This window comes from Hylobates moloch, unplaced genomic scaffold (assembly GCF_009828535.3).
Source record: "Hylobates moloch isolate HMO894 unplaced genomic scaffold, HMol_V3 SCAFFOLD_1, whole genome shotgun sequence".
Classification (NCBI taxonomy): Eukaryota; Metazoa; Chordata; class Mammalia; order Primates; family Hylobatidae; genus Hylobates; species Hylobates moloch.
Genome location: NW_026652276.1, coordinates 183467351 through 183479586, shown reverse-complemented (window position 1 = coordinate 183479586; position 12236 = coordinate 183467351). Strand labels below are relative to the sequence as shown.

The 12236-nt window shown below is 38.2% G+C and overlaps 2 protein-coding genes across 4 annotated transcripts in view; one reads left to right on the top strand and one right to left on the bottom strand.

Annotated features, from left to right (window-relative positions):
• The window catches only part of CCDC146 (coiled-coil domain containing 146), a 178712-nt gene that overhangs the window by 62806 nt on the left and 103670 nt on the right, over window positions 1–12236 (top strand). The window lies entirely within an intron of this gene.
• On the bottom strand, window positions 5158–12015 carry FGL2 (fibrinogen like 2). The gene is made up of 2 exons (XM_032761259.2): window positions 11362–12015; window positions 5158–9180 (listed from the first exon to the last, which is right to left on the bottom strand). The coding sequence occupies exons 1-2, from the start codon at window positions 11972–11974 to the stop codon at window positions 8474–8476; spliced, it is 1320 nt and encodes a 439-aa protein (XP_032617150.1). The 5' UTR covers window positions 11975–12015; the 3' UTR covers window positions 5158–8473.

Here is a 12236-nt window from a genome sequence, read left to right as displayed (position 1 = left end):
CTGCTTGCTTAAGTGGTCTTTTCATTAATCCTCTACAACTGAATTTTTATAATCTATATTTGATGTATACCTAACTTAATAGTATGGACCCATAACAATAGCTGAGTGTTGGCCAATCCCAGCCGCCATACTTCAACCACTCATAGATGCTGAGTGTTTAAACTGTGTTCAAAATAAGGCAAATGCCAAGCTGTAACCAGTCTTATAGTACTAGTTTCTGTACCTCACTTCTGATTCCTGTACATCACTTTACCTTTTTTGTCTATAAATTTGTTCTGACCAGGAGGCACCCCTAGAGTCTCTGTGGATCTGCTCTGATTATGGGGGCTGCCTGATTCGCAAATTGTTCGTTGCTTACTTAAACTGCTTTAAATTTAATTCGGATGAAGTTTTTCCTTTATCACCCCAGTTACCCTGGTGTGATTATTATGCATTGCATGCCTCTATCAAAATATCTCATGTAGCCCATAAATATGCATACCTACTATGTACCCACAATTTTTAAAAAAGATCATTAGTGTCTCTAAGGAAAAGGGGAGTAAAACTAGTCTCTGCCCAACTAAAGGTTTATAATCATAGCAAACTAGTACTCTAATGAATTTAAATGACCATAAATGATTCCTCAAACTTGGGCAGCACACTGCTAACAAATGAAAAGGTTTTTCGATCTGTGCCCTAGTTCATTTTATTTTGCTATATGCATATGGGTATCTACATATGCACAGGTACACACACACGCACTGTAATTACATCACAACACCCCACTCTCATAAGGTGGTATCTCCAAGAAGATGCAGTATTTGAGGCTTCAATCAGTCATCACCCCCTCATTTTGCTGTCAAGTGTCTTCCTAAGTTAAAGAAAAGTTTTGTAGAATACCATTGTGTAACACCATGATGATTTTTTAAGATATCCAGTAACTCAACAAAAATACCATTGCTGGCAGAAGCAAGGAAAAGCAAATCTATATCTAACATGATCTAAAATAAGTATCTATTGCAATGGGAATGAATCTCTGCCCTCACCATAAAGTGTCACTGGCACCTCTCGAATGACATCATTACAGGGTGGATGGGTGGGACGCAACTGTGCTGGCTCCTCCTCATCTCCAACTTCTACAAGGCCAGCTTGTGCCAGGGCTGTTTCTGTAAAAGTCTGCTGCACATAAACTTACTAGGTTATCTAATCCCATGGATTCATTGCCATCTGTATTCCACATTTCTCAAATGTATTTCTGAGCCCTAGATGTCTTTCCTGAACTTCAGACTAATATTCAAATGCCTATATCCACTTGGATATCTTTGAACTTATAATGTTTAAAACTTGTGATTCCAGCCTCCCACCCCACTCCATTCCACTCCTCACAAACTTTCCAGACAGGCTTCCCCTGCAGACTTCCCCATTTCTGTTCCTGGCAGCTCCATCCTTTACAGTTGCTCAGACTAAAATCTTGTGGTTTTCTATAATGCCTCTTATTGTTATTATCTACCACTGGCTGACCTTTGATCAGCAAATTTTGTCACCTTTACCTTCAGAATAGATGTATCTCACTGCAACCTTTCATCATGTTTTCATCATCACTTACCAAGAATATTGCAAACATTATCAAACTGATGTCCTTGTTTCCCTACAGTCTCTTTTCTACTTGCCTACAAAAGCGACCCCTTTAAAACTGGTTGAGATCATGTCTTTCCTCTGCTCAAAACCCTTACGGCTCTTATCTACTCAGTATAAAAGGCACAGTCCTTACCATGGCTTAAAGGCCTAGGTAATCCGGTATACCACTCCTATCCCTTGTTCATCCCCAACCACCCAAGCTGTCTCTGATCTCATCTTCTCACCATGCCAGACCCTCTGCTGTTTCACACAGACCTCTTTGCTGACCTTCAAACATGCTATCCACTCTTCCAGGCTTGGGGCTTTTGCACCTAATGTTCCCTTTGTTTGAAACACACTTATCCCAGACATCTGCCTGGTTTGCGCTCTCATATCTTTAGGTCTCTGTTCAAATTTCACCTCCACAGACAGGCTTCTTCTGACTGCTCTATATGAAACAGCACCCCCTTTTCTACTACTCCCTTATTCTCCTTAATTTTTAACGGTATTTATCATGTATTTGTCTCCTCTGATAAATATTTACCATATATTTGTCTCTACTACCCGCTACATGAGTGTAAGATTTTTATCCGTGTTGGTCACTGATAAATCTCCAGCCTCCTAGAAGACTGACACATGGTGTGCACTCAGTGAATACTCGATGAATGAATTAAGGCTAACTTTACCCCAGCATTTCTATCGCCGTAAGTCTGAGTTCTAAGACATTTCTGGCTTCTCAACTTTAGTCACCATGAGCTGCTATTGAATGTAGGTTTGTATTAACTAAGCAAGCAAACTATTAGACTCAAACATGTCTTCTCAAGATAGCCTGTTGAATCTATAATTTCTGGTAAATATGCCTATACCAGTAAATTCAGTCACATCTAAAATTGTTTCTTCTTCCTTAGGCAACCTTAGTCTCTCTCTATATGTCTTCTCCAGCCTTCTGCTGATATATGTTAGCAAAGTTGTGCAAAGCCTTCTCTTTCCACTAGACTTTAGAATTGATATCAGGGCATGCCCTGATGACAAATCTGGAGATGCTGATGAGTGGGATGAAGGAGCCTAAGGGAGAATTTGGAGTGTTCCCCCAGCAGAGAAAGCAACAGTGCCCTCCAGCAAGAGGACATCCTCATCAATGTCAGGGGAGGGACTACTTCAAAAAGCAAGGGGGGCCACTCATGTTTGGGAATTCGGGACACTCCAGGTTTTCAAAGTATACCCATTTCCTCTCATTTCCACCCCTTTCCAGTCAATCAACAAAGGAGACCTGGCAAGCTTATGACTTAGCATTGTGATCTGGCAATGCACAGAACGAAATTAAAGTTGGGAATTGGCCACCTCGGCTTGTTACCTCTAGAGAGAGGGACAGGATTGAAATTGAAGGTGGTTTGTGAAGGAGTCAATCTGTATCTTTTTAAAAAATTAAAGGATTCATGGATTTTATGTTAAAATTAATTTCAAAATTTAAGTAGTATGAAAAATACTGCTTTTTTCTTCAGGAATTCAGTAGGGTGGAACAATCACTATTGGGCGGGTACAGCAGTATGCCTCTGTGTGACATGTCCCCACAGGCACGTTCCTAGGACCCCTTCTAAAAGTTTGCCACTGTTACGTTCCCAGTCCTATAGGACACAGTAAGTCCTCACTTAACATCATGGGTAGGTTCTTGGAAACAGCAACTTTAAGCGAAAACAACACATTGTATGTCATAGGAACTTCATTCCTGTTCATGTTAATTAGCTTATGGTAAAATCGGTTTTGTTACATGGTACGTTGTTTTAATGTCATTGTTTCCGAGAACCTATCAACAGGGTTAAGTGAGGACTTACTGTATTCGATCCTGTCTTCCCACATTCTCCCTGGCTGTAATTGCTTCTCACCTATGTTCACAATCTCTCAAATCCTCAGATTTGACCCTACCCACTACTTTCCCAATCGTAACTGTGGCCTCTTTAGACTACAACTCTTTCTCTGTGGCAACATATTATTAATCACTTTGAATAACGATACTCATGTTTCAAATTTCCTTTACTCCTATTTAAACAGATTGATTTCAGGATACAACTTAGACAATATTGAATAATATATAATAAGAAATATATAGGACGGCATAAGATCAAGGAGAGGTGCCAGGACCCCACCTACTGTCATCAGAGAACTCTGCCTATAAGAGATAACTATTTAGGGCCTGGCGCAGTGGCTCAAGCCTGTAATCCCAGCACTTTGGGAGGCCAAGGTGGGTGGATCATGAAGTCAGGAGATTGAGACCATCCTGGCTAACACGGTGAAACCCCGTCTCTACTAAAAATGCAAAACAAATTAGCTGGGCATGGTGGCGGGCACCTGTAGTCCTAGCTACTTGGGAGGCTGAGGCAGGAGAATGGTGTGAACCCAGGAGGCAGAGCTTGCAGTGAACCAAGATGGTGCTACTGCGCTCCAGCCTGGGCAACAGAGCAAGACTCCGTCTCAAAAAAAATAAAATAAAATAACTATTTAGGATGATGATGATTTTTTTTCTGTCACCCAGGCTGGAGTGTGGTGGCGCGATCTCCGCTCACTGCAACCTCCATCTCCCAGGTTCAAGCAATTCTCCTGCCTCAGCTTCCTAAGTAGCTGGGACTACAGGTGTGAGCCACCACACCTGGCTAATTTTTGTATTTTTAGTAGAGATGGGGTTTCACCATGTTGGCCAGGCTGGTCTTGAACTCCTGACCTCACGTGATCTGCCCACCTCGGCCTCCCAAAGTGCTGGGATTACAGGCATGTGCCACCACACCCAGCTGGTAACGATGATTTTTAAATATATATGTTCTAGGTGCTTTATATATGTTATTTAATCCTCTCAATAACTCTATCAGGCAGATTCTATTACTATTCCTATTTTATAATTGAAGAAACCAAAGAACATTAAGTGACTTGCCCAGGATCATACAGCTTGCAAATAGTGGAGCTGAAATTCAAACCAGGAAGGCCAGCTCCTGAGTTCCTGTTGTTAATCATGGGTGATAAGACAAAACCCAGTGAGGAAAGAGGATGGCATTCTATCTAGACCAAGGAAACAGTATACTAAAGGCAGTGAAAACATTAGAAAACATAGTTTGTTTGAGTACAACAAGGCGTTTAGAATGGCAGAAGTATAAGTAGTGGTAAAAATCAGTTCATGAAGGGACTTATTTGCCAGATTTTATCTTGTAGAAAATAAGGCATTGTTGGCCAGGCGCAGTGGCTAATGCCTGTAATCCCAGCACTTTGGGAGGCCGAGGTGGGCGGATCACGAGGTCAAGAGATCAAGACCATCCTGGCTAACATGGTGAAACCCTGTCTCTACTAAAAATACACAAATTAGCTGGGCGAGGTGGCGGGCGTCTGTAGTCCCAGCTACTCAAGAGGCTGAGGCAAGAGAATGGCATGAACCCAGGAGGCGGAGGTTGCAGTGAGCCGAGATCTCGCCACTGCACTCCAGCCTGGGCGACAGAGCAAGACTCTGTCTCTAAAAAAAATTAAATTAAATTAAATTTAAAAAATTTTTAAAAAAGAAAATAAGGCGTTGAAAGTTTTAAGCAGGACAATAACATGATCAGAATTGTACTTTTGAACAATCCCCCTGGTAGGGATGAAAGTTGGACTGGAATAGACTGAAACCAGAGGTGCAGACTATTCAGATGTGTTTGTGTTGTCCTAAGGAGATGAAGAGGGCTAACCAGAGCAGCAACACTAATAACGGAAAAAGAGGAGAGGAAGTTGAATGCCACAAAATGAAACTGAAACTTTTGTATTTCAAATGTTTCAACAGTATTCTAGAGGGAAGTAAGATAATGGTGTTCCTCTATTTGCCTCTGACTTCTTGTTAATGAAATAGTACTCATTAAAGTCTTCAGAGTCACAGATATTGTATAGCTTAGGTAAGCATTTTACAACTTTTCAGACACAAGTAAGTACATAAATATTATTTTATAACCAACAATATTTAATATTTCCACGTTGAAGAATAGTTGTGATAATTAAATCTTTTATGAGGTTTTAAAAAGTCATGAAACATAAACCTAATTATACATAAAAGAATTTTAAACAAGAGCTTATTGTGATGACATTACTCATAACTTTTACCTTTAAAACCTTTTCTTGGGTAGCTATTCAAAAGTAAAGACTGCAAATTTTGTTTCTCAGATTTGTTATGTTTTGTATATTTAAGCTCTTTATTTATTGAACAGATGTGTCATTAATTCATTTGGAGCATTGCTATTATCAGTAAAATTTGATTATTTTTCCGTCAGTCATAGGTAAATCAGCTCCACCTGGAATTTCTAAGGACCCAGTTTTAGTCAATATTTTCAAGGAATGATGACATCAGAAATAAAGTCTTAATTAAGATAACAAATATTAGCTATCAAAATGGAACCAAGACAAGATTCTAATGTTTGTAAACAGTCAATCCATATTTATGAACATTAGCATATATTAGTCAATAGTTAAGGCAAAAGGTTCTAGCAGATATAATCTATTTCCATCAACATGTTAAATGTTATAAAAGTCTAGAATTATTGGTAACATGAAATGATTCCAAAATGGAATTTCTGTGTTACAGAATTTACTAGAAAAGTGCTGTGAAAGTATAATGAAAAATAAAATGATCCCTTGAAATAATGTGGAAAGATACAACAAGCTTTTGAATATTTACATGGATTAGTGAATTATTTGCCAAATTCTCCTGAAGTTATACCTAGTTCCCATTAAATCAATGGACACTGTGTATATGAGCATATACCTTTCTTTAGAACTGTGTTTTGTGATAAGTCCATTTTTACTCACAGGAATTTACTTAAACTTGTACATACATTAATTATATATACTAAATGAAAATGACCTTATCTGAAACAAATACATTGTATAATATCAAAACGTTTTTAGTCTGTTTTAAAAAGCAAAAAGTAAAAAACAACGTCAGTTACATCATTTACATTTGGTATCCCACCTAATAGATATACAGCTTTTGAAATCTACAATATTTTACATTTTGGTCATCATTTAATGCTATTTGCATTTCTTTTTAACATTTTAATAGTATTTGTGATATATCATGTTTAACTGAAAGCTTTGGGTTATATATTTTAAAGGAGTATCTTACTTTTTGACTAAATACTTCTGTAAGGGCCTAATATTTGAAAAATTAGCTTGTTACCTGAAGCAACTATCCTCCTTAATCATTTTAAAATAATGGGTAAAGATACATCTTTGTAAGTATATTTTGAAAACTTGGTTAGTGTATTAGAAACAGACACCAGAAATTAAAAAAAAATTTTTCTAGGACTGGCTTACACTACAGTGAATTACTTCAAATGTTACTCTAGAGCATTTTAAAAAATACGCAGAATACTGCTGTTCTCTCTGAGATGATCCCTTTTTACAATGATGAAATTAAACACATTTAAAAGGCTTTTAAATATTATATATAGCATTCCAGAATTGATGAATTATAAAAATTACAGATACTTCTGTTTGGGTAAAAATCTATCTTAATTTCTGATAGTGAAATAAGCAATCTACCAGTCAGGGTTGAAATATATAGTATTTGAAGTACTGTTCTATATATTTCAAAATTCATGTTTTCTATTTGTCCTAGAGAAACTTAGCCTTCTATGAAGTGAATCACTTAATGATATTATTGCTTTGGATATAAAATTGGCCTCAGAGTATTATAGCCTATAAGTAAATGCTTCATTACCCACGTATCCCTACCCACCCCCCCAAAAAACCTACCAGTAGTCTAGTACAGTAGTGAGCAATCTTAAATTAAAAGCTGTTGTTCACACAGAGCAGAGGAAGATAATTTTCGTGTTAAAGCAGTTTTCTACATCAAACATCTAAGGAGTTATAAACTGTAAATGAATTACCTTTAAACCCTGGTCTTCACAGTTACATTGCTTTCTGAATGCTTTTTGGGGTGACATTATGCTACCACATTTTTAAACGGTTTAAATGACAAATATTTTACATTTCATGAATGATAGATGAACAAGTTTAAATATATATATATATATATATATATATATATATATTTTAGTTCCCTTAGTCTGGGAAACAAAATGCTGTAGGGTCGTTCTGTTGCAAAGTAAATGCTATAGATTAAGTTTGTCTCAGAATGAAGATTACCCAAATAATGATAGCCTGAAAGGAGTGATATACCTTCAGATGTGCTTAAATTATGACCCAAATACAGATTACTTTGTGTAGAATCCAGCCTACTGAATAAATTTATTATTTTTTGCTTGAGACAGAGTTTTGCTCTGTCACCCAGGCTGGAGCGCAGTGGCTCAGTCTTGGCTCACTGCAACCTCTTCCTCTCAGGTTCAAGCGATTCTCCTGCCTCAGCCTCCCAAGTAGCTAGGATTACAGGCATGTACCACCATGCCCAGCTAATTTTTGTATTTTTAATAGAGACAGCGTTTCATATGTTTGGCCAGGCTGGTCTCAAACTCTTGACCTCAAGTGATCTGCCTGCCTTGACATTCCAAAGTGCTGGAATTACAGGCGTGAGCTACCACACCCAGCCAACAATTTTTTAAATATAGCAAGTAATACAAGCAATAGAAAAAGTTTCAATTAATAGAAATTAAAAAGAATTATAAATCTAATGTATAATTCTCAATATTCCTAATTGCTTGCAAGTGTTCATTGGATAACAGCATAACAACAAAGGACTCCTTTAAAATGCATTGTTTTTCAGCTTTATTTCAAATGCTGTGTAGCATAAGAACCTAGCAGTCAGACATCATTTTTTAGCTATGAAAAATATGAAACAAGGCGTATTCTAAAGTGCTGAAGGAATTAATTGCCCTATTAGATAACGAATACCTGGAGGAATGAACAGAGTGATTTATGGCTTAAAGTGCTTGGGTCTGATCATCATCTTAGCCTCTTTGAAGGAGGACTTGTAGCCACCAGGGTGTGCCTCACTTACACCAGGCCAGGTGCCCCAGAAAATCCCATTACGGACACCTCTGTATTTTTGGTGATAATATTTGCCGTTTAAGTTTGCAGAAAGACATGCATCAAACCACCAGCCTGAACTGTAGTACAGCCCACAGTTCCCAGAAGGATATCGATCATTGTCTTTATCTGGGGTGGTGAAAAACTTCAGATCGTGGTTGTAATGTTTGTTGAAACGTAATGCATCTCCAGCTGTGCCATTATAGTTACCAACATGTAAACGATATTTGAGAAACTCATTAGCCACATAAAACTGATCATACAAGGCATATAGTTTGACACCATTAAAATCTTCAAGATCTATTCTCAGAATCATTTCCTTACTCTTGGTCAGAAGATGAATTTTATCGTTCCCCAGCCAAAATTCCCTTCGGAGGTTTCCAAAGCCAGCTTTGTAGTCTTGCCATGTTCTGGTGAAGTTGGTGCTCCCATCGAGACGTGCCTGCAGCACTGTCCAGCCTCCCCCCATGGTCTCCATGTCACAGTAAACTTCAAAGCTACTATTTTTGGGATCAGGTGTAACTCTGTAGGTCTCACTGCTTCTTTTGCCTATTGCGTAGTAGTCAGAGCAATCTTTATATATTAGATGTTGAACTGAAGGGGGAATAAAAGGAAGGCATTGGATCTTGTTAATAGAAACCATGCATCTGAAGAATTCTTTATATGTACAAAAGCAGTTTGACAATTCAATCAATGTTAGTAATGAAACTTTACTAAACTTACTTGAACCTGTTTAGCAAATGCTTAAGGCCTCACAAGAAGAACCTAGTGTTATAAAGCAGAAAGGACCTCTAATATACTCTTGGTTGGTAGAAATAATGATAGCATCAACAGCAAACAACAATAAGAAAATAATAAAAGTACAGTTTTAATAATTGAGTATTATGTAGTGAGGCCTACCTATACGTTCTAGGCATGCTGCCAGACTGGGTAACATTTTCACACTGAATCTGAACATTGACCTTATGATGTAGGTATTACTGCCAGTCTGCATGTGAGGATATTTAGGCATAAAGATCAGTGGCTTGCCCAACTTCACTTGAGCTTTAAGTGGCAAAGCCAGGACACTAACTCAGATCTGGCTGGCAGCAAAGCTTTGTTCTCATAATCATTGCCTCCCTTGGTCCTAGAAATCAGACGATTCTAACTCTCCTAGAACTGTATTCCCTGCATACAGAGGAAGCACAGGCTTCTATTTTCTTTCACCTAAAGGGGCTGATAGCCTCTACTGTCAGAAGGTTTTATAGTATATATTCCAAATGATGTGTTAAAATCCTAATGTATAGGATTGATCATAAATTCATATTTATTTTACTTGACAACTATATAAAGAAGCTCAAGTGAAAAAGAAATATCTTTTTCAATGATATACCAATATTCTTATTCTGTATTTATTATCTAGGAAAGTATTTAGCCACTATTTCACATGTTGGGTTTCTAGAAAGAAACAACAGGTGACTGTATTGAGGATAAGCATAATAATTAGTTAACAAAGTTCTGTATGAATCAGACAGATATTTACTCCCAGACAGTTTTTATTAAAATGTGTGACAAATAAGGTAAGTTTAATATGAGATACCCTAAGGCATAAAAATCTATTCTTGTATATTTAAAGCTCAGAATATTCAGTTATTTCCCCCAAAATGTTTAGGAGAAAGACAATAGTCTTGTTCATATCATGACAAGTTGCCATGCAGCATCTAATCTAATGTGTACCCACTGATGTCACCTAAGCGGTGAACCTTGGATTCGCAGTGTGCCAGGTACATTCAGATGCAGGTTGCCAGGAGTATTAGCAATAGAGGTCCTTGAAAATATGACCCTTCCCTCCTTCACTGGCAGATGCCCTGGGGATGGAGCATGCCTGAGATACTGTCTCTAAATGAAAGTGATCTCCGCCCTGTCCTTTCAACCTCATGTTCATGGTAAGTAGAGGTCCAAATGCGGAGATGGCTTTCCAAAGTATAAGGAGACAGTCAACAGTGGTCCCAGTGACTCAGGTGAAAAGCCAAGGTTTGGGGAGCCAACGCCACTGTGAGTTCGTGGGTGGAGTAGGCGATTAAGTCTGTGGAATTTCACATGTATTTATTAAAGTTAATTCAAGTAATTTGGATGGTGAGGATGGGTTCTACTTTTATCTGCTTGAATTCTAACTTCATGTAAAATAGACAGAAATATGAATATATTCCTTCCCTTAGTGGCATGCCAAAACTCTCCCCTTAAAATATTTTTTTGTGCCACTAGGTCTCAAAGCAAAAATTTTCGCACACATATGAAACTGCTTTTATTCCATCTGTAAACTCTCCCATTTTCTCCAGATATTTGGCATTAAGAACTAGATTACTTGCTAAAATCTTTCAAAGACCTCTTTAGCCATGAGAAGTGGCAGTCAGCCAATCACAAGAAAAACTGATTTCCAACGAACAAGGCACAATTGTGAACATCACCTTATTGTCTTCAAACACCTCATTGAAGAGACAAGTTAAATGCACTAAAACATCAAGAAATTCTCTCCTTCTGCTTGCAAGTAGGTCTGGAATTAACAAATAAGATCTTAAAATTGAAAGTGACTTCCAGTGGATACAGAACTATGATTTTTGTAATTAGGTCATATTTATGTGGTCATATTTGAGAAGATATTTATTTTTTCCTGTGCACCTTGATAAATAAGACTTAATCTGTCATCTATTTAACTTACTCAGGTTAATCTTTATAGATACTCTCTAGCTGTATAACATTTATGAACATATGATAAGGAAACATTATTATACATACCTGGACGTGACTGTATTTGTTCTTGGCTGGGACACTTTGAACATTTGCCATCCAAACTATTGACAACAAATGTTAGATTTGCCACTTTGCTGTCAACATAATTTTCTATGTTGTTCATATTTACAAGATTCAGCTTCTCCAGGCGACCATGAAGTACATTGATCTCCTCTTTGGCATTCTTTAGCTCAGAGGACAGCTTGTTAACCTCACTCTCTAATTCTCTAACTCTGTTATCACCAACCTCTCCCGGGGCTCCTGTACTGGGTAACAGCAGTCCGTTTCTGCCTGGGTCTCCGTTGTCATCAGCCTGCAGCTTGCAGTCTTGGCAAGATTTCTTTAGACTATTTACGATTTCCTTGAGGTTCCGGACTTCTTTGAACACCTCCTCGATCCTGCTGAATTGCTTCGGGAGCTGAATAGTCAAGGGGGGCAGGCTTACCTGGTAGGGGCACTCCCCAGCCTCTTCGCATTTCCCTCTGCTTTCTAGTCTCACTGGGCAGACGTCCTTTGCTCTTTCATCTTTAATTTCCTCTGTTTCATTGTTTGCCACAACCAAAACACCGTAAGTGGCAAGAACAGCTGAGCTCAGCCAGTACCAGTTAGCCAGCTTCATCTTTACAGTGCTGCTCACCCCAGCAGGGAGTGTGCAGGGCTGGAGCTGCTTTAATAGCGGCAGCTGCCTGAGTCAGGCTTTCTGTGTTCCCAGGAAAGGGTGGGAGCGTTTGCATCACAAGTTTTAGAAACGCACAGGAAGAGGAGATAGCCCTCATCAAACGCAGTTTGCCGAAAACTGTAACTTACTCTCAATAGAAATAATATGCATTGAAATTATTATAGTCAAATATACATAGTCAACAAGATTCACTATCATAATG

Coding starts and splice junctions, on each gene's coding strand:
- FGL2 (XM_032761259.2), bottom strand. CDS start 11,974: ATGAAGCTGGCTAACTGGTACTGGCTGAGCTCAGCTGTTCTTGCCACT. Junction 9,181..11,361: donor ACAAATACAGTCACGTCCAG/GTATGTATAATA, acceptor TTCCCCCTTCAG/TTCAACATCTAATATATAAA.